The 20,865-nt window shown below is 52.8% G+C and overlaps 2 protein-coding genes across 4 annotated transcripts in view; one reads left to right on the top strand and one right to left on the bottom strand.

The window, feature by feature from the left end:
- Positions 1-453: 453 nt before the first annotated feature.
- On the top strand, positions 454-2,262 carry CIMIP2B (ciliary microtubule inner protein 2B). 2 transcript variants are annotated; one of them, XM_056116989.1, is made up of 6 exons: positions 454-571; positions 939-1,162; positions 1,245-1,450; positions 1,584-1,635; positions 1,710-1,901; positions 2,153-2,262. In XM_056116989.1, exons 1-6 carry the CDS (start codon positions 510-512, stop codon positions 2,239-2,241), a joined length of 825 nt encoding a protein of 274 aa, XP_055972964.1. In that variant the 5' UTR covers positions 454-509; the 3' UTR covers positions 2,242-2,262. The 2 variants fall into 2 exon arrangements, with proteins under 2 accessions (XP_055972964.1, XP_055972963.1); XM_056116988.1 differs by having other exon boundaries at positions 1,584-1,901.
- Positions 2,263-2,292: 30 nt separating this feature from the next.
- RUSC2 (RUN and SH3 domain containing 2) overlaps positions 2,293-20,865 on the bottom strand; it is a 68,569-nt gene continuing 49,996 nt past the window's right edge. For both annotated transcript variants that reach the window (XM_056116986.1, XM_056116987.1), the window contains exons 2-12: positions 14,165-16,261; positions 7,593-8,201; positions 7,068-7,250; positions 6,779-6,919; positions 5,772-5,848; positions 5,419-5,593; positions 5,219-5,324; positions 4,468-4,514; positions 3,294-4,098; positions 3,064-3,204; positions 2,293-2,985 (exon numbers count right to left, since the gene is read on the bottom strand). In XM_056116986.1, the coding sequence (XP_055972961.1) occupies positions 2,784-2,985; positions 3,064-3,204; positions 3,294-4,098; positions 4,468-4,514; positions 5,219-5,324; positions 5,419-5,593; positions 5,772-5,848; positions 6,779-6,919; positions 7,068-7,250; positions 7,593-8,201; positions 14,165-16,193 (4,515 nt within the window). In that variant the 5' untranslated portion in view covers positions 16,194-16,261 and the 3' untranslated portion in view covers positions 2,293-2,783. The remainder of the gene's footprint in view (positions 2,986-3,063; positions 3,205-3,293; positions 4,099-4,467; positions 4,515-5,218; positions 5,325-5,418; positions 5,594-5,771; positions 5,849-6,778; positions 6,920-7,067; positions 7,251-7,592; positions 8,202-14,164; positions 16,262-20,865) is intronic.

Genomic DNA, 20,865 nt, shown 5'->3' with positions numbered 1-20,865 from the left:
CACTCTTGGTAGGCTCAGGGAACCATATGATGCCAGGACTGAACCCCGGTTTGCAGTGTGCAAGGCAAGCGCCCTACCTGCTGTACTATCACTCTGGCTCCTCTAGGTTTTCCTTTTCCTCTCAGAGTCCCTCTTTTCCCAGGAACTCCATCGCCTTCAACCAAGACTCTCAAAGACAAAATACTGTCCACAACCAGGTATTGGTAGGTGCTGAGAGGGGGCTGGGTGTGTGTTCTCCCCCTCCAACCTTCCTTCGCTCCCAGGGTGGGGAGGCTGTGCCCCTCAGGCAGGCTGTACTCCTCTTGGGTCTTCAGACCTGTGCTCGGGCCTGGGACGTGAGAGTCGTGACAGTCACACCTCCCGGGCGCCCCCTCTAGCCACTCCTCCCACTGCCCCGCCTCCTGCCCGGGTTCCCGTCTCCACTGTCACAACCCCAGACCGCAGCAGCCTCTGCAGCCAGCATTGCCTTGCCGGCTCCAAGGCAAACAAAAGGAGCTGCCAGGGTTCCCATGGCGGGGGCCAGCACCTTCATACCGGGGCTGAACCCTCAGCACCCTCACTATCTGCCAGGGTAAGCCTTCTCTCCAGAGGTCGGTCCCTTGGAGAGTAGGGGTTTAGGGCATGTAGGGAAGGGGACCCCGGGGTCTCCAGGGACAAATACACATGGTGGTTTGGGAGGCCCAGGGCTGCTGGGATACCTACGGTGTTGGAAGGAAAAGCAAGAGAATGTGGGAGCCGGGCCTGTCAGGAAGCTTTGTTGTCTTCTCTATGGTGACGGGCAGCGACAGAGGGGAGGGCTGAAAACTGAGGACCGAGAAATGCTTGTTCCAAATGGACATCCATCAAGTGCGGGGGAGACAGACCGACAGAGATCTCTGCTCCTGCCCCTGGGGATGCCAGGGCAGGGGCCGGGGTGAGCGCTGAGGCCTGTGCTGCAGGTACTCTGGACACTGCCCGCTACTTCGGTTCACCATGGGCCAGACCTATGGGCAGGCGACGGGGAAGCTCCTCCAAGGCGCTCCGGGCCTAGCCTGGCCCCCTGCCCACCGCACTCTTCTGCCTCCCATTCGGCCACCAAGCTTTCCCGAGGTTCCCATGGACCACCTCCCTGTCAGGCGTGGCCACGAGAGGCTCAGCTCCAGCCTGGTGCCGGGGTACACAGGTGCGTGTACAGGTTATGAACAGGTACCCCTGTCCCAGCACCACTGTTCTGCACACTGATAGAGCCCTCCTGTGCCCCCCAGGTTTCATACCCCAGGCACAGTTCATCTTTGCTAAGAACTGCAGCCAGGCCTGGGCCGAGGCTCTGAGCGAGTTCAACCAGAGGCACCGGGGTCAGGGGGCACATGGGCAGCTGGAGGAGGACAAGAGAGAAAAGGACCCAGAAAAAGACCAAGAGCCAAAGCTGGAGGCGGAGACGGACCCAGAGCTGGGGCAGAAGGCAGAGCAAGTGAGGAGAAGGCTTGTGGGGAGCCGGGGGCTGGCCTGGGGGTTTCAGGGGCAGTGGGGCTATCCGGCCCGGGGGCATGGGCGCGTATCCCTCTCACAGCTCTGCTTTGCTTCTTTCCATTTCCCCTCACAAGGCTTCACCTTATTCCATGGATGATAAAGATCCTCAAAAGTTCTTCATGTCCGGTGAGTTGGGGATGGTGATGACCAACAGGGTGGGGAGGGGCACTCTGACTCATGGATGTCCTCGGCACCCCCAGGTTTCACCGGTTATGTGCCACGTGCACGCTTCCTCTTTGGCTCCGGCTTCCCAGTGCTCACCAACCTGGCGCTGCAAGAGTTTGGGCAGATGCGCACGCATGGAAGCAGCAAGGGTGCTGCACGCCCCCCGCTGCCCAGAATCTACCCTCAAAGCCTGGGCCTTTTACCTCACTATGGGGGCTACGTGCCAGGTAAGGGGCACCCCATTGGGAGGCTTAGGGGGACAGGCACAGTAGCTTGTGTGTGTGTGTGTGTGTTGGGTGGGGCGGGGAGACAGGACATGGATCTCCGATCTTTTGATTCATTTATCACTGGGAAGAAAAGGAAACTGAGGCTGTGCAGAATGGGGAGGATCAGATTTTGGAGGGCAGTGGGAACTGGCTGAGACATGTCTGGCGTCTCTGTGGTGCTGGCTCCACACGACATACTCTCTTCTGCACAGGGTACAAGTTCCAGTTCGGCCGCACCTATGGGCACTTCACCCAGAATGCCCTGGGCCTCAGCACCGTGCAGAAGCAGCTCCTGACATAAGCCCCCACAGCCCACTCCTCCCCTCTCCCAGCTAGGCCAAAGAGAAACTGGTTTGGAGGCCAAGCACCTTTTTTATTAATAGGTGTAATAAATAAATAAATAAGTACATAAACAGAAGCCTGGGCTCTTCCTCGTCCTTCTGGCCACCAGGCACTGGTCACAGTCCATTCACAGCTCTGGGGCTGAGGAATCTGGCCCCAGTACTGTCACCCATCCTCCTCACCACCTGGCCAAGGGAACTCTGAAAACAGGCCTTCCGGTCCCCTCCCTGTGTCGGGAGGTGCTCGTCTGCACCCATGGACGTGCTGGCCCCCTGGATCAGGGAATCCCGAACGCCCGGGGCCTCCTGTCTTCCCTGCCTCCCTGGGTGGGGGGCCAGGCAAGGGCCCCGGGACAGTCACGGGAGAATTAATACTGAGTACAGGACTATGTGCCCCTGCTCCCACTGCTCTCTGAGCGAGTCAGAGGGCTGGGAAAGGGCTCTCAGGCCCCGAGTCTGAGGGTTAACGAGGGTCCCTGAGGTCACCAGCATGCACAGGACCTCAGTTTTGGCTGCCTCCAGAGGTTGGACTTGGAGTCGGGGTCAAGGTGACATAGGCCAGCGGCACCAGGCCGGTGTCGGGGCCCCGGCTACAGCGCAGCCAGTCTCCTCCAGCTGGTCCCAGGACCCGCAGGACGTCCCCCTTGTGGAAGCTCAGCTGTCCTGGGCCGGTGGCCAGATGGTGGCATAGTGCCTTCACCTCACTGGGGAAACAACACAGGGAGGTCAGAGACCCCTCATAAGGCCAGCACCTCCCACCCCATCCCATTTCTCAGACTCACCAGGGAGGCTTGGCAGGCGGGGCTGGGGAGTGCGGCTCCTGTGGGCACTCCCTGGGCTCGGGGGGCTCCCGTAGTGCACCCACTGTCTGCGCCATTCTCTGGAACATGGACTTGTCCAGGCTCAGCCAGTCTGAGGGGAGCCTGAGGGACACAGTTGGGGCTCTGGCTCTCTCTGTGCCCCGCCTTTGCCTGGGACCCTTAACCCCCTGTTATGCCTGTCTGGCTCTTACCTGTTGGCGGGCCGGGTCTCACGCTGAGCCTTTCGAGACCCAAAGAGGTGTCCCCACTTGATGCCCCCAGGAGAAGGCTCTGAGGCTCCTTCCTCGTTTCCTGCCGGGGGTGCAGGGGGCCCCTCCCGGTCCCGACTGCGCCTCAGCTCAGCGAGCACCGAGTCCGGGGGGCTCCCCATCCAGAAGGGCCAGCCCCGGTCCCGGACAAGGGGCTCCTCGGGGGCCGGGCAGGCCTCAGCCCCCTCCACAACTCCCTCTCGGGGCGGTGGCCCCCCGCCGCCTGTGCCTTTCTTTTTCTCACTGCTGCTGCCCCCACGGGGGAACCTAGAACCTTCTGCGGAGCCCTCGATGTACACCTGGGAGCTCTGCATGAGCTGATACCACCAGCCTGTCTGCCCGCCTCGGGTCCCCCTGCTGCGGCCTGAGCTCTCAGCAGCTGCAGTGGCCTCCTCCGCCTCTTCCTCTTCCTCCTCGTCTTCTCCACCTTCCGGGGCGCCGACCCCCTTCACCCGTTCCCCATCGCCGGCCCGGTCCAGGTCCCCAGGGCCCTCCTGGCCCCGGGCGCGGGTCAGCTGTAGCGTGGAGTGTGCGGACAGCAGCAGGTCCTGCGACTCCCGCAGCAGCTCCTTGCGCTGCTGCTGCTGCCGCCCGCTCTGCAGCAGCCGGTGCTGGAACAGCAGGTCGAGGCTGAAGGGCAGCAGGGCCAGTGGCTGCAGCAGCAGCAGCAGCTCCTCGAAGAGGCCGGGGCACACGGTGTGTGCGGCACTCAGGAAGCCCCAGGGCTGGTAATGGGTCTGGATGATATCTGGGGGTGGGAAAGCAGGGGGAGACGGGGCTGAGCCCACTGGACGCAGAGCCAGGGCCCAGCCCGTGCCCTCGGGCGCAGGGACCAGGAAGGAGTGCACCGCAGAAGCTCTACAGTGTGGCCCCAAGCACAGGGGAGAGAGGACTTGGGGTTCCAGGCCACTCTGACCTCAACACTGCCTGAACATTCTGCTGCCAGAGGGAGGGTCAGCGCATGGCTGAAGCCCAGTACATATGGGGGGAACCTGTGTGGGACACGCCCCTCCCCCACCAATCCCCAACCTCAAGCCCCTGGAAGGGGCTATGCCACCCTCTGTGGGCTCAGGGGCTCTGCCTACACTGAGTTGGCATCGCACAGTCCCAGTGTTACCTTCGTGGTTATAGAGGTGGTTGAACCAGAACTCCAGGGACCGGATGCTGTAGGGAGACAAGTGAAGAGAGTTGAGTTTCGTGTGGTGAGAGCCAGACGATGAAGAGTTGAGGACAGACATGGGGCCCAGAGAGGTGGGTGTTTCCTGCCTGTGGCCTGGATGCTATATTGGTTCGAGTCCTGGAAAGTCAGTGGGGATGAGATGGACACGTGACCTATTCCCTCCCAGAACGCAGGTGCATTTTGGAGGACCCCAGAAATCAGGGCAGCTACAGACTGTGAGTGCGGGGCTGCAGAGGCCCACAAAGGAAGAAGCTGGGACTGTACTTGTCAAAGAACAATCCAGTGTGGATCCTGAGGTGGGCTGAGTTTGGAAGGGTTTGGAAGGAGTGTGGAATGGTTTGGAAGGAGTGTGGAAGGGTTTGGAAGGGTTTGGAAGGAGTGTGGCAGGGTTTGGAAGGAGTGTGGGCATGAAGAGGGTCAGGGTTTACTGTACCCAGAGAAACTGAAGAATCAGCTCAATTTTCACATAAGCCAGGCTGTGGATTGGGCAACACAGGAGGCAGGGGATCAGGGCTGGGAGGCTGTGGGGGCCAGAGGACCTTGCTGGTCAACTGGGAGCAGCTGTCATGCAATGGGGCCGTGAGTCTGGGCCCCTCTGTGTGTATCTGGCTCAGAAACTGGTTCCTCAGAGGGGGTGGAGCCCTGGGAAGGGGGCTGCTGGGCCGGAGTCCTGCACCCTCACACTCACTTGAGCAGGCCCAGGATGAAGGCGTTGAAGCGCATAGTGTGGCTGGTGAGCTCTGGGAACTGGCTGACCTTGTTGTAGAGGCCATGGAGGACTTTTGTGGATGGTCCTGTGCAGAAAAGAAGCCAAGAATGGCGCTTACCTGCCCAGTCTTGGAAACCCCCTATTCAGCCTGGAGTTCGCTTTTGTCACCAAGCACCTACCTAGCTGTGTGGATGCCTCAACCACACTCCATGGCATGTTCTTCCGCTGCCCAATGATGACGTCGAGCACAAAGGCCTTGAGCCCGTCCTCCAGCACGGCGCGGACCGCGGGGCACAGGTACTTCAGGACCAGGTGGCCGACATTGGGGCTCACAGAACTGTTCCCCAGCTTCGCCTGAGGATGAGGGCAGGAAGTACAGGGACTCATTTGAAGCCTGTGCTTGGTCCTCTCTGCCTTTTTGCACTCATGGTGCTTCTCTGCAGGTCTCCATCCCCAAGCACCCAACTCTGGGTTCTAAATGCCTGAAAGCAAGGGAAGCAGACTTGGCAAGACCCCACGGCCTCTGGCCTACCTTCACGCCAGGGTCCCGGCTGGTGCCGAAATGTGCCACAATGAGGTCCACCGCAGTGTTGACGGCTTTCACCAGTCCTGCGGGCAAGCATTTCACATGATCCGAAAGGTGCTTGAGAAAGGGGCTTTGGGGAACGTAGCTGGGATGAGCCCGTGGTGGGGAGAGAGAAACATGTCCACACTCCCTGCACCTGGGTCTTGACAAAGCCCCAGGGCCCTGGCCCCTTCCTGGTCTTGCCCAGTTCTAAGACCCACTTGTTTAATCTCCCAGCCCGGACCCATTCTCAATGGTTCCATCAGCAAGACCCTCAATATCCTAACTTTCTCTCAGTCCCATCCTGAGCAGTCTCTGCTCTAAGAAACTGGGTATGAGCTGCTGCTGCTGGAGAAGGCTAGCATTCCCAAGCGCTGGGGTAACTTCCCATAGGGGTGCTGTTGGGAAGTCCTCCAGCGCCCCCCCCATCCCAACACCAGAACTACAGTTCACTGTCCCCCACCTGCTCCATCGCTCTCTTGTGCCTCAAAGTTTCGCTATCTCCCACTCTGCCTCCAAACTTTATTTTCCTTCCTCCCAATTCAGTCTGCTTTCCCTTCAGCCCAATTCTGCTCAAATCTGCACAATTCTTCCCTTCATCTCACTGGAAATGTTCTCTTTAACTCAGTGGCTCCTTTTCTGCTAAACAGAGTAGGTCTTCCCTGATCCTCCCCTCTCTCGATGTTTCCATCGGGACTCCTGGTGTTGTGCTTGGAAGCCCTTTGTTAAAGCACTGATGGGATACCCAGCAGTCCCCCTCATACACCTGGTGACCCAAAGGAGCCGTCCTGTTCCTGAGACCTCTGCTGCACATGCACACACACTCATAGCGCGGTCTGCTCCACTCCTGTGCTCTCTAATTCCTTCCAGAGTTTAAAGCTGGGGAAAGGTTCTGGAGGGCTAGAGAGCAGAACAATGGGCACACACAGGCAGTGACAAGAGAACTCCCGGTTGGCACTGAGGCTAACAGTCACCTTTTTTCTGAAGCAGGTCAATGGAAACAGCCTCCGAGTTGCCATCTGGGGACAGACAGAATTCAGCTGGGGGCTTCTCAGTCAGAGAAAAGGGGTCCTGGAAGTCAGGGCACGTCAGCAGTAATGGCTTTCCTATCTGGCCTGGAAGAGGAGAAAGTCAATCCTGAGCGTCTCTCGTTTTGCAGCTTGTGGTACCTCACCTCCGAGCATGCAGGCACTGACCCCTTCTCCAGTCCCTCCCTGCAGCAACAGAGCCTGCTCAGGCACCCTGGGAACTGAGCTCACATACCATTCAATCGACAGTTCACATGGCTAGCACTGAGGGAGCCAGGGAACTCGAATATGGGGTTCCTCCGGGCCAGCCGTGCTTCTTGTGGCCTCCGGTCCAGGCTCCCTGACAGACCGGGGGGCCCGAGTGGATTCTTTCTCCTGTATTCCCGCCACTTGAGTGCTTGAGGGGATAGGTGGTTGGCTGGAACACAAGGGAGAAGAGACAGGTGAGAGTGACCAGGTCTTAGGCACCCAGGGGGCCCAGAGAGAACGTGAAGGCGGGGAACAAGTGGTGGATCCACAAGACACTGGGGAAAGAGCTGCACACATTTAACGTGTGACACAGGCTGGGGTCTAAAACCATTCAAACGTGTGTGGAAGTGCCAGGGAGAGGGTGGGAAACAGGAACTACAGCTCAGACCAGGAGGCCGGGGATGAGCACTTGTCTTGGACAAGAACTTAGAAGGCTCAGCGTTCAGTTTCCAAACATCCAACCATTGAACCAACTAACCAACAAAGCACACAAACAAACCAATGCTCATACCATTACTGGGCCTGGAGGCCATGCTGCCCTCGCCACCTGCGCGGGCCAGGCTCTCTGCTCGGCCGAGCGTGGATCTCCAGGCGCCCAGCGGTGGCAGGCTTCCGGGTCCATGGAGTCGGTACTCAGTCAAGGTCAGGACCTTCTGCTCCTCTTTCTGTGGCTGCTGTGTGGTGGCCGGGCGGCCGGGGCAGGAGTGGCTCCATGGTGGAGGGATTTCGGTGGCCTGCTCAGGGGGTGGCGAGCACGAAGTGGAGGCAGAAGAGTCAGTGCTGGGTCCAAAGGGGCCCGCACTCCGAATGGGGGAATAGCTACCCAGGGGGGACGGCCGTGATGTTTCTGGCTCAGGCCCCGCTTTCCTGGCCCCCCGGCTGGTAGGTGCCTGGGAGTCTCCTGATGTCACGGGGGCCTGGGCTTGAGCAGCTGGGGGTGCTGGTTGCTGTGCACGGTTGCAACCCGAGAGGCTGTAGAGCTGGGACAGGCTGTGAAGGGCCCGGGCCTTGGCCAGCTGCTTGGGGAAGTGGTGCTGGAACACGAAGGGCTGGATGGGCAGCGTGGTTGGCCTCTGCTCCTTGCTGTAGCGAAGAACTGGTCTGCTCTCAGCACCACCCCCTGTGGCAACAGTGAGGGAGAGGGCATGAGACACTGAATGGCAGACTGGAAGCGGGGGGGGGGGCAGGAGAGTGGGAGAGGGTGCAGTGACTGCACCCCAAAAGCAGTCACATTAATGCTACTGTAACCATGTCACCTCAAGAGCAATAACATATGGCCCCAAGATCCACACAGGAGAAGCAAAAAGACAGATGAGCCTCATTAGGGAGGGGGACAAGCAGGGCAGGGCCTGGCGTGCAGAAGAGGAAAGGAGGTGGGCAAGCCACCTCTGTGGAGGGCAGCACTCCCCCACCTTGGAAATCTTTTCGGACTATCTTTAGAGTACTGAGCAGTCTGGCACCTCTTGGCGGGAGAAGGTCCATGACTTCAAAGGCGGGTGTGTTTCTCTAATGGTTCAATCCTCTGGGCCCCCTTTAACATTTTCCCTTTTGCATTTTCAAGGCAGACATTCATGAGATTGACTCCTGAATCCCCAGCTTTTGCTCTGATCTTACTCTGGAGCTCCAATTCATTCTGCTTTCATTTAAGATTTATTATTTTGTTGTTGTTGTAGGGGGGTCACAAGTGGTGATGCTGGGGGTGAGAGGTATGAGGTGCTGGAATCAAATCAAGGTCAGGCTGGGCACACATGAGCCACATCCCAGCCTGAAAGATGGCTCCCTTGCCACAGCTCCCCACAACTCTCCGCACTCCCGATGATTTCCATTTCTGTCAATGGCAGGATCACCACTTTCTTTGCTTTCAAAAACTTGCAGTCAGAACCACAGACTTTTGGGATCCAGATGATATTTACCTTAAGCATTTTTTTGGTCTTTTTTGGGTCATACCCATTGATGTTCAGGGGTTACTCCTGGCTTTGCATTCAGGAATTACTCCTGGTGGGGCTCAGGGGACCATATGGGATGCCGGAGATCGAATCAGGTCGGCCGTGTGGCAAGGCAAATGCCCTACCCAGCCCCCCTTTTAAGCTTTTTATTATGCTCTCTCCATGTAAGCTCTGAAATGTAAATTTCACTACATTAAATATTTTGGGGGCCTCAGAAGCCACATTTGCTCCCTCTACACAGTGGCTCCCCAGAACTCTCCTGCTCCTTCAATCTTCAGGTCACTATTCTTTAAGATGAGGAACAACTGAGACCAAGGGTGTAGCGCAGCGGTAAAGCACTTGCCCTGCTAGTGTGTAGTTTGATCTCTGACACCACAAATCAAACCAAACCAAACCACAACAAAAATCCTAGCACGATGCTGTAAACATCAGAATGAACACACGGTGGTGCTCTACGTGCTCAGACTGCTGCAAGCCCTGGGTGTGGCTTGCGGGCAATGGCGGTGGTGGCTCAAGGACTGTGAGGCAGGAATCTGGGGATTCCTCAGGAGAGTTTCTGGGGATTGGCGGTTTAGAGATTAAATCGTTGACCTAAAATCACACGTGGAAGAGCTAGAATTCTGTCCATCCTAGAGTCTGACTTTAGGGTTCCTGCTCTTTTGACCACATTGCACTGCACAGGGAATGCTGCCAGGCTCACCTCCTAGCCCTCATCTCTTCTTAATTGACTTCAGTGATGCTTTATTTTGGGGACGGGATGGAAAGGGGAGAGTTTTGGGCCATATTCAGTAGTGCTCAGGGCTTACTCCTGGCTCTGTGTTCAGGGATCAGACCTGATGGTGGCTTGGGGGGACCGAATGTGGTGTTGGTGATTAAACCAGCCCAGCTGTGCGCAAGTCACTCTGGCCCTTCAGTGATCCTTAAGTGGACGGTGATCACAGCCCTATTAAGGAGCTGTTTCAGAATCAACCCATGGGATATTTCTGAACTACTCCTCTTGTCAGGCCCCTGCTCACTGCCAACAGTCCTCTTTCCTGTCTTCCTTGGGGTGGTTCGGAGTTGAGCTCATGGCCTCGCCCTTCCCCGTGTGCTTCTTTATGCCCTGGAGCCACCTTTGGGGGCCCTTTCTCACAGCAGGGCAGTAGGGATAACCTCAAGTGTGTGCAGGCAGCACTGGGGTTTGAACTCGAGGCCCCACACATGCCGGGCAAGCGCCTTAAGCCATTAAGCCATTTTCTGGACCCCTCTCGTGGGAGATCACAAACAGTGGGCCTGACTGGACTGCCCTGTGGGAAAGCACCTTAAAAGCATCATTTTCTGGGTGCCCCTTCCCTTCTCTCTCGAGTTCATGTACATACCTGGGTCTTTTGTACCAGCTATTCCTTCTGCCTGAAATCCTCTGAACATTCAACTCAAATGTGACTTCCTCAGGGAGGACCAACGAGACCCCTGACAAGTCAGGGTCTATCTCATTGCTGGTTTTATTTTATTAGTTTTTTTTGGCTGACCGAGGCTTGTCACCTGGTATTCTTTCTTTGGAGAATGGGGATTGGGCCATACCTGAAGGTGTCCAGGAGCTATTCCTGGTTCTGTGCTTAGAGACCTCTGGCAGTGCACAGGGGCTACTGAGACTGTGTGAGTAAAAATGTGTGCAGTGTGGTTGGAGGGGTCACACCTGGCAGAGGCTACTCCAGATTCTGCTTGGGGGATAAGGTGGGGACGGGCATCAAACACAGAGCTCCCACATGCAAAGAAGGTGCTTTATCCAGTGAACTACCTCCTCAGTCTCTTACTGTTTTATTTTCCTTTTAGCATATTTTTTTTTTCACTATCAGAAATTATCTTACTTTTTAATTGTTGCTCCTGACAGGAGCTCCAGAAAAATAGGTTATTAAAAAAAAAGTTGTTGATTTCTATATCCTAAGTACCTGAGTAAGTTCATTTTTTAAAATGAATTTATTCTCTTGTTACACAAGGTTTAGTCTAGTCTCACTACATCTAGAATCTTCTAACATAAACCAGTTTGCTTCCTAAACTACCAGTTTTATGTCCCCACTCTGATCCCTAGGTTGACTAGGGAAAGGAGTGTAACCTTCCCAGTCAGATAGGTGTCCATGCCTGCCACAAATGAGGCTACTGTCCCCTTAACTGCCAGGCCTGCTATTCTTCATCACTCTCCACCCTGGTCGACCTCAGCACACCACCTCTCCAGCTGGGAATAACTTCTCCTATCTACCCATTTAAATATCAAGCTTAAAGGATGAGCCCACCTTGGCTCTCAGATTAGACATCCACCCCTCAATGCCTCCCCTCCCCCTGCATCTTTATTATATTCCTACATAAAACTGGGATATAGTCTGAATCAGATATAAGTTTGAATGAGACTGCTTATTCCTACTCACTTAAAAATCCTTCCTGTTAGATTCCCAGCGTAGGAGAGGAGGGGGAAGAATGAGATGCAGGAAGAGAGGGGCCCGTTGTGGGGAATGTGTCTCAGTTTCATCCTCGGGGAAGAATCAGGTTTGCACTTCTCTTATGTGCCAGGCCATAAGACAACTGAGGACAGAGACCACATTCACCTACGTCTGTTTTCAAGGGGAGAGAGCCTGTCCCTCAACCCCTCTGGAAGTGGAGAACCTCGAACTTCCAGGCGAGGTGACCGGGCTCAGCTCCCGTCGGGCGCTGTGAATGAAGCCAGTCATTTTGACTTTCGTTTGGAAAGACTGGAAGTCTTCCCCAAAAGCTGATGCATTCTGTGTTGGCGATCAATGAAATATCCAAAATCAACTCCAGCTGTGGGATCTGCCTTCACAGTGCTCCCTGCTTCCTCAGTTTCCTTCTTCCAGATTCTGCAAGATCCTTTTGGATCTTGATCATGTTGCTCAGTATCTTAAAAATATCTCAGGTCCTAGACCATTCGTAAACTTAATAAATTGTCAATCTTTGATGAAAACATTAAAGAAAAAAGAAACAAAAGGTACAAAAAAAAGAAAAAACCCCACCCCATCAATGTATTATCACCAAAATGAATGCTGCAGTGGATCACTGGAGACCCATGAAACAGTGTGACAGGGACCATCTGAAAGGAAAAACTCACTACTGCCTTTCCTCCTGTCTCTGACCAGGATGGTTCTTGCCCTTGGGAATCCAGACACAGCATCCCTGGTGCTAGAAGCACTCACCCTGCAGGGGAGAGGGTTGCAAAGGACTGTGACCCATCCCAGCTCTTCCTGACCCTCTCTAGAGCTCCCTTCCATCCCCATTACGAAGGCTGCACTGCTAGATGTGATGAGGCACATGGGGTCATCTGCAGATCTGTGACCTCTGTGATAGCAGAGACTAAACCAATTATGGAGTTTGTTTTGTTTTGTGGCTACTGAACCCCGGTAGCAGTGCTTAGGGGCTCTGCTGACACAGTGCCTGGGGATTGTTCCCTGTAGTGCTTAGGGACCTTGAAGGCTGTGGATCCAACCCAGGCATTCTGTGTGCAAAGCCTGGGCACTAGTCCTTCAAGCTATCATTCTGGGCACCAGTGAAGGCTTTTGAAACCAATTTCCTTCAGAAAGCAAACAGGCCTAACTTTTACAGCATAGTTCCTGCCCCTTTCCTTTACAAACCCTTTCAGATCTGGCTTTTGCCTTTACTATTCCCCAGTGTTGCTTTAGAGAATCCTAACCTAGGATGGAGAGATAGTATAGTTTGCCTTGCACACACCTGGGTTTGATCTCTGGTATCATATATGTGGTCTCCCCAAGCTCTCCCAGGATTGATCCCTGACCACAGAGCCATGAGTAAGTCCTGAACACATCTGGGGATGTCTCTTCGATCAAAACCAAAACAAAAATAAGCAACCCAAAAAACAAAATATGAAAGATTTTTTTTAGCCTTAATATTAGTAATTTATCCCTAGACCTCATTTGGTTGAACCACATTCTTTTCTGGAATGTTCTCTCTGGTTCCTATGACTTCACTCTCACCTGACTTTCCCAGTGTTTTGCTGGCTAATTCTTCACAGTCAACTTGGAGAGTTGCTCTGCTCAGCCCTTAAATCATTGTATCTGAGTGTTGTGTCCCTGTTCCTTAGATACTTTCACACACTTTCCCAGATACTCTCATCCACTCATCACTTCCACTATCCCCTTTATTTCATATCATTCACCAATCCTGGGGGTCTCCTCACTTCCCAGGAGGCATGCCTTTCAATCCACCTTCCCACCCAAACCAGTGATCTTTCTAAAATGAAACTCAAGACATTCCTCCAACTTGTTCTAAATAAACAAAAAATCATTTCCCAGATTGAAATGCTTCAGTGGTTCCTTGCATTCACATCCTTCCATGGTTATCCCCAATTATTTGCAGTTTCTGAAAAGCATCAAATTATCTGTTTTTGTAGAGTCTATTCTATGTGCCTATAATATTCTCACAAGTGCCCACAAAGTCCTTTCCAGACTGTGCTTGCACTTAACTGTGTTTGCATCCTTCTCACGGCACAGCTGGATCTCAAGATTCCACTCACAGCTCGGTGCCCTACATGGCATCACTGTATTTTAATGCTATCCTTCCCTTATGGTCTCTATCCCAAGAGGGAATTATTCCTCAAGGGCAGAACTTATTCCCCTCATCTATCACCAGCATCTACTCTGCACAAAGCCTTTATAAGATAATTACCTTAAATGAAATAAAAACAAAAGAGGTGTCCTAGGCCTGAAGGCCCAGTGTCTGGTCTCTGGCTCTTTGGACAATGGCTCATACTGACCAAAGAATGAACGTCATGGACATTCAGACTGTTTGCCTGCTGGATAAACATATGCTGCAAATTCTTCAGTGTTTAAAACTGGACTCCACCTGAGCTCTTTTCCCAGTAAATCCTGTCTGTGATTACAGTCCTTAGTAGTATCATTCACACTCAGAATCATACTCCCAAGAACTTCTTTTTCTAATACATTAATCTCTATGGCCTGTTAATTTTAGCTCCTTGGTGTCTTTTTCTTTACCCTTTGTCCCCCATTACTGTAGGGCATGCCCTGGACTGGAATGGTGACTGATCTAGGCTGAGTGATGCTGGTGGTCTAGATTTATGGTTGGCAGGGGTACCCGTGCACATCTCCTGGCATTCTCCAGCCTCAAGGTTCCTTACCGTCAGCTCTAGCTCGTGCATCCCTCTGGGTATGGCTGTTGGCTGGGCTCCCTGGGAGAGCAGGCTCTGGCTCCAATAGTTGGCCCAGTGGATCTTGTCCAGAAGCTCTGAGGCCAGCAGATGGCATCTCATTAGACTGGGGACCCTGACACACCTGGATGGCCCAAGGGTCTTGGCTGACTAGGTCCAAGCCTGGCCCCAAAGGCATGGGGGGCAGGCTATGGCTACAGTGAGTGCCCTCATTCAGCGGGCCCACCTTATCCTGGTGGTTTTCCTGGATAGGTGAGAACTCCTGGGAGGAGTCCCCAATGCTCACTCGAAGTGGCGGGGAGCCAGATCCTGCAGCTTTCTTCCGGCCCTTGGCAAGCTCAGCAAAGGAGGTAACTCGCCTGGGTGGGGAGCCAGGCTCTGCCAGGGTGGCAGGGCCCTCACTCAGGCGCACAGGGCAACTCAACATGCGTTCCAGCGAGCCCAGGCGGACTGGAGGGCTACGCTCGAGGCTGCGATCGTAGCTTCGTGAGCGCTGGCGTCCTGTGCTAAGGTTAGGGGGTGACGTATTGGTGTAGACTTGTCCCTCGATCACAGTCGGGCTCACAGGAGCGGCTGCTTCGGCTGTGGATCCCACTGCTTCCTGTTCCTCTGGCTGGGCTTCTGGCTTCTGAAATAGGTAATACTCGGAGGGCTGGTTAGGGTCTGGGGCCGGGGCTGGGCCAGGGCCGGGTGGAGGGCTAATCTTGGTGTGTTCCTCGGAGCAGCTGGTGATGGAAGAGCCTGCTGGGCTTGGGGAGGATTGGGAGGATAGGTCACAGGTGACAAGTTTATAGTAATTCTGCGTGGCCACAACCAGACGGGCCTGGCTCTGGAAGCAAGCGGTGAGGTCAGCCACAGCTGGGCACGGCTCACAGTGTGGGCGGTAGGAGTTGCAGTTGGCATCGAGCTCAGGCGAGGAGGCATGAGGACAGCCGTAGCTGCCTTCCCTCCCTCCGCTGTCAGGGTGGTGGGACTCACAAGACATCTTCGACTCTGCCGGGGAGGGCTGTAGGTCCAGGTAGAAGGCTCCGGGGTCTGAGTGGCTACAAAAAGAGGAGTCACTGCAGGACTGGGGGGCGGAGTTGAGATTGGCTCGGGAGCTGCCGTGCATCTTGTTGTAGAGGGTGCTGAAGGTGACCAGCACTCCATCAGAGCTATTGCAGGAAGAGTCGCTCACGTAGCCCATAGACTGGTCGGCTGCCTCCGACTGGCTAGATGTGCTGCTGCAGCGGCAGTGCTGGGGCCCTGAGCCCGAGTATCTGGGGTTCCGGGGCGACTCATCTGAACTGAGCTTCCATTCCTGCTCAAAGAAGCCAGAGGTGTCACTGGCTCCGCCACCACTGCCACTCCCGCCAGGCCCTCCACACTCGTCCAACTCCATGGTCTCAGTGTCCAGCTCTGGCTGGCAGCAGTGGTTAGTACCGCACCGCTGGGCATTCAAGGTGGCAACTGGCTCTTGCTCCTGGCCTTCTACCACTCCCGCCCGGCTATGTGTTGCCCCCCAGGGCTTGCCCACTCTGGGGCCGGATGGTGGCAACTGGAACGAGGACAGATGGAAGGTGGGCTGGCCAGTCTCATGCAGGTGGAAGGATTGCTGGGGGTCACCGTCAGCCATGCTGTCATCATACAGGTCATCCAGGCCTGGCTCGGCCACACCCTCCTGCAGCAAGAAGGGATTGTGCCGTCTGGGACCCCCGGTGCCTCTTCCATCCCGAGCCCTGCTCTTGACACTGTCTGCAGAGTGTGCGGGTCCCCCTGGGGTGGAGTGAAGGCTGTAGAGCAGGGAGTCGGCCTGGCCCAGGTCCTGATCGGTCTGGGGGCCGCCCAGCTCAGGTGGACAGAACGGATGGGGTCTCGTGCCCCCGCTCGTTCCACTTGCCCCGCCACAGCACTGCCGGTCTGGAACCTGACAGTGTACCAGGGGGATGTGGTGGACGATGAGGGTTTCTCCAGACAGCTTTGGGGGACTATCCATTCTGGAAAGTTCGAACAAGGGCATCAACAGCACCAGACACTGCCCCCGGAGCCCAGTGGGGCAGAACACATTTCATCAGGAGACCTTGGCACCTGGAAAGAGAGGGAGAGAAAGGGAACCTGAGGTCACCTCCCTGAAAGCCAGGGGCTGACCCTTCCCCATGTCATTTTCTTTTCTTTGTTATTTTTGGTTTTGGGAATGAATATGGAGATGTTCAGGGGTTACTCTTGGCTCTGCACTCAGGAGACACTCCTAGCATGCTCAGGGGACCATATGGAATGCCAGGGACTGAACCGGGTCGGCAAGGCAAACACGCTCTACCCACTGTACTATCGCTCCAATCCCTCTCCCCATGTCATTTTATAAGGAGAAGATTGAGGAGGAGAAAAGACTGGAGTCAAAATGGCAGTGATAATAGCGATAGGCCCACCACGTCATCTGCACCGACGCACACAGCTCTGGAGTTCCCCTTCACTTTAGATCACCAAGTTCCACTGTCACGAAAGACTTGGCCCATGTCCTGATTGGTCTTTATTTCTTTTATTTTTTAGTTTTGGGTTTTAGGGTCACAACTGGTGATGCATAAGGCTTACTCCTGGCTCTGTATTCAGGGATCACTCCTAGCAGGCCCAGGGAACCATATGGAGTGCTGGGGATTGAACCTGGATCAGCCATGGCAAGGGCGGGCCCTACCCACTATATATATATTTAAAAAAATTTTTTTTTTGCTCGTTTGTTTTGGTTGGTCACACCTAGTCATGCTCATTGCTTGGGAGCTGTTCCTGGGGAACCATGTGGTGCCAGGGATTGAACCCCAGGCTCCACCATACAAAGCATATGCTCCAGCCCTTTGAACATCTCCCTGGCGTGAAGGCTGGCCACCAATAGAAGTTGGAAAATCTCAGGAACAGCCTCTACCCCTTGTTTTTCACAAACCATTCTTTCTTTTTTTGGGGGGGGGTGGGGGAGGGTTTGGGTCACATGTGGTGTCGTCAGAGGTTAATCCTGGCTCTGCACTGAGAGATCACTCCTTAGAGGAGCTTGGGGGACCATATGGGATTGGGTGAGCTACATGCAAGGGTGTACTGTTACTCTGATCCCCACAGACCATTTTTTAAAATAGTATACATGGACTAGTTCTAAGTATAAACTAAAAAGGACAAGTGACAATGAAGACGGAACTGCCAAAGATACTGGGAAAGGGTGCCAGGCACAAAAGGGCACAGATATGCCTCAGATATAGCCATAGCAGACAAGTTTACAGAGGAGGAAGATTACAAATAATACATATGACACACACAGCAAAAAACATACTTTTGCAAGAAAAAAATTTAAAACTATGACCAGGTTGGAGAGGTAGCTTAACAGGCTGAGTCCATGCTTTGCATGCAGGAGGCCCAGAAACCTAGCACTGTCTGGTCCCCAGAGCACCACCAGGGGAAACCCCCAAGTACAGAACTGGGAGTAGCCCCTGAGCACTGCCTGGTGTGGCCCCCAAACAATAAACAGCAGATAAACACAAACAAAAACCCATATTGTTACCATTTGACCAAGTGGCTTTTACCTCGGACAGCTTTTTTCCTGAGCCCCAGAATCCTTGCCTCTCTGATGCTGTGCGCGAAGTGTCCTCCTTTTCCAGTGACTACACTGGAGCTTTGTAAGCTCAGACAGAATTGGGCACTAGAGAGTGCAAGAATGGCTGAGGCTAAACTTTTCCTTCTCAATGCGGGTGGAGACTACTTTATCTCTTCTGGTATCACTCTAGCACAGCCAGTGCAGAAAGCCTGACAGAGGCCCAGCAGTCTAGCTCTAGCTCAGAATATAGATGATCTGGCAGTACCCAATTCTGTATAGTTTTAGGCTAGAACTTTCTAGAACTGAGGGATAGGATGAGGGAAGAAGGGGCGGTCCTCTAGAAGTCTTTTCTTCCCAGTTCTCCTTCTGATGGGCAAACAGAAAGCTCTCTTGATCAAGATCTCCTGGCCTCAAGAACACACCTGAGGATGCTCCACTCTGAGCACCTGTCTCCTGGGCAAATCCGGCTATCTTGGCAGAATGCCTCCAAGTCCAGTCCCAACGGTCTTTGCTTACTCAGACCCTCCATCATTTTTTTCTAATTCATTCCTCCTTCCTCCTACTCACTCTGAATCCAAATTCTCCATCACAAGTTTTCCATCATTTAGCTGGACACTTAAAACCATCAATTGGAAAAATGTACTCATTAGACCATAGGATCTTGGCTCTTCATGTGGAGGGTAGCAAAGAGTGAGGCAAGTCGCAATTGCTCAAGGACATAAACAGGTACTACATAAAAGGGAAAATTCTACTGACTAATATGTATGATGGACAAGATCTTAAATCACAACTGTTTGTGCTGCTAGATTAAAATTTAAAAACAAGCATTTACCATCTTCCTCCTTTCTGAGAGAGAGGATCCTTTGTTGTGATCCTCAGCCTTTGTGTGCTGATGGGGGTGGTGGGTAGGGATGGAGAAAGGCAGAAACTAGAGGCAGAACTGAGTGACAAGATTGAAACTACCAAGAAAACAGCTGAGTAAATTTCATTATCTTGGCTGAAGTCACAGTTTCTTAGGTAAACACTAAAAGCACAAGTGACAAAAGTAAATATGAGATAAGTTGGGCTATATAAAAGTGACAATCCTTGGGACTGTTAGGGATAGTTCAAGTGTCAGAGTGTGTGCCTAGCACGTGTGAGGTGTGTCCCTGTCATTTGCCATGGCCTCTCTTGGACTGCTGGGTGTAGCCCTGATGGCTCTGAGCACCGCTGGCCACATCGGACCAAGCTCTCCTGGGAGTGGAACCTATTTAAAAGTATAATAATGATAAAAAAAATTAAAACCTCATTCTTCCCATCAAGAAAATGAAGGTCCAGAGAGATAGTACAGGGGTTAAGGTGCTTGATCCTCATTACCACATTGTTCCCCAAGCAACACCAGGTACAGCCCTGGAGGTCCCCAAGCATTGAACTGCTCACCTAACTGGCTGAGAATCACTGGGAGGGATCTGCTTGGGAGTTCCCCAACCCAACCCCTCCCCTTAAAAAAAGGCAATGAAAGAAAATATCTGCAAGAAATATATCTGATGAAACATCTAATCAAAATAAGATATAACACACACACACACACACATACACACACACTGGGCAAACCTGAATAGGCATTTTATCAAAGAATTCATACAGAGGACCAATAAGCAGATGAAAAGCTGCTCAACATCACGGTCACGGTCCTCCCTTTGTTCATCGATTTGCTCGAGCGGGCCCAGTAACGTCTCCATCGTGAGACTTGTTGTTACTGTGTTTGGCATATTGAATATCATTAGTCATTAAAGAAATAAAAACCACAGTGATTTTTCACTTCATCTCAACTATGATGGCTAAGATAAAAGACAGTATCAAATGCTTGTGAGGATGGGAAGAAATTGGAACCTTCAAACATTGCTAAAAGCACTACAAAATGATACAGCCAATTTGGGGGAAAGTGCTGCAGTTGCTCAGAATGTTAACGTTAACAGAGAAACACCACATAATCCAGCAATATTCCAGCAATATACCTTTGCTGATGGCACAGGTAGTCAGCAAAGCACAAAGTACAAGAAAGGAAATGAGAAAACTATAATCAGAAGTGACATATAAAGAGCAAAGTATGTGATATAAGAATCTTATATCACTACCCACGAGAAATAAAAACATACATTCATACAAAAACTTGTATACAAATGTTCATAGCAGCATCACTCATAGTAGCCCAAAGCGGGCACAACCCAAATACCCATCAACTGATGAAAGGATAAACACAATGTGGTATGTATTTGTAATGAAACTTTAGTGAATAAAATATAACAAAATGAATGAAAAGCTGTTACATGCTACAAGGTGAATGAAACTAAAAATGCTATGCAAAAATAGCCAGTCATAAAATGTGCCTTTGTAAAATGTTGTATGATTCCATTTACATGAAATGTCAAAATAGGCAAATTCACAGAAATAGAAGTAGATTAGTGGTAGCCTGGGAAGTTCAGGGGCTGGGGAGTGGCTGCTAATGAATATAGAGGTTCTTTTTAGGGTAGCTGTACAAGTCTGTGAACAAAATCAAAACTACATAATTTGGGGCTTGGGATGTAGCTCAGTAATAGAACTCTTGCTTTACATGTGTGAGATCCTGTATTTGGTTTCAGCACTGCAAATCACATTCCACCGTGACAAAATAGAGCCACCCCCCAAAGAAACAATAGCATTTTAAGGTATGTGAACCATATCTTAACAAAGTCTTAGAAGGGAAGCTGGCTTTGCAGAGACGAAGTTAAGAAGGAGGGACTAGGGATGTGGCTAGGTGGCAGAACACTTGCGTTGCATGTGAGAAACCCTGGATTCAGTCCTGGCACAGAGAGAGAGAGAGAGAGAGAGAGAGAGAGAGAGAGACTGAAAAAACAGAGGTACAGTTGCCTTATCAAGTGTGGGGTTTAGGATCTCTGCCACCTCTGCAAGCCTAACTTCAGATCCCCTGAAGTATAGTCTCTACACAACACCTAGACTCATCATACCTCACAGAGCTCACACTTATACCTCCCATAACTGGGTGAAGATCAGCAGGGAAGGGAAAGAGCCACACCCAGCCCAATCCGAGACTCCCATGGGGCTAACTATAAAGATTCACCCTCAGCGCAGCAAGCACAGA

Source organism: Sorex fumeus, unplaced genomic scaffold (genome assembly GCF_029834395.1).
Source record: "Sorex fumeus unplaced genomic scaffold, SorFum_2.1 ptg000034l, whole genome shotgun sequence".
Classification (NCBI taxonomy): domain Eukaryota; kingdom Metazoa; phylum Chordata; class Mammalia; order Eulipotyphla; family Soricidae; genus Sorex; species Sorex fumeus.
Note: the sequence above shows the minus strand (reverse complement) of the source record. Positions and strands in the feature narration are given on the sequence as shown.

Bases quoted from the DNA above. Each gene is read 5' to 3' on its own strand.
- CIMIP2B (XM_056116988.1), top strand. From the start codon at position 510: ATGGCGGGGGCCAGCACCTTCATACCGGGGCTGAACCCTCAGCACCCT. The intron at 572-938 runs GTAAGCCTTCTC...CCTGTGCTGCAG, and splicing joins CACCCTCACTATCTGCCAGG to GTACTCTGGACACTGCCCGC. The intron at 1,451-1,583 runs GTGAGGAGAAGG...TCCCCTCACAAG, and splicing joins TGGGGCAGAAGGCAGAGCAA to GCTTCACCTTATTCCATGGA.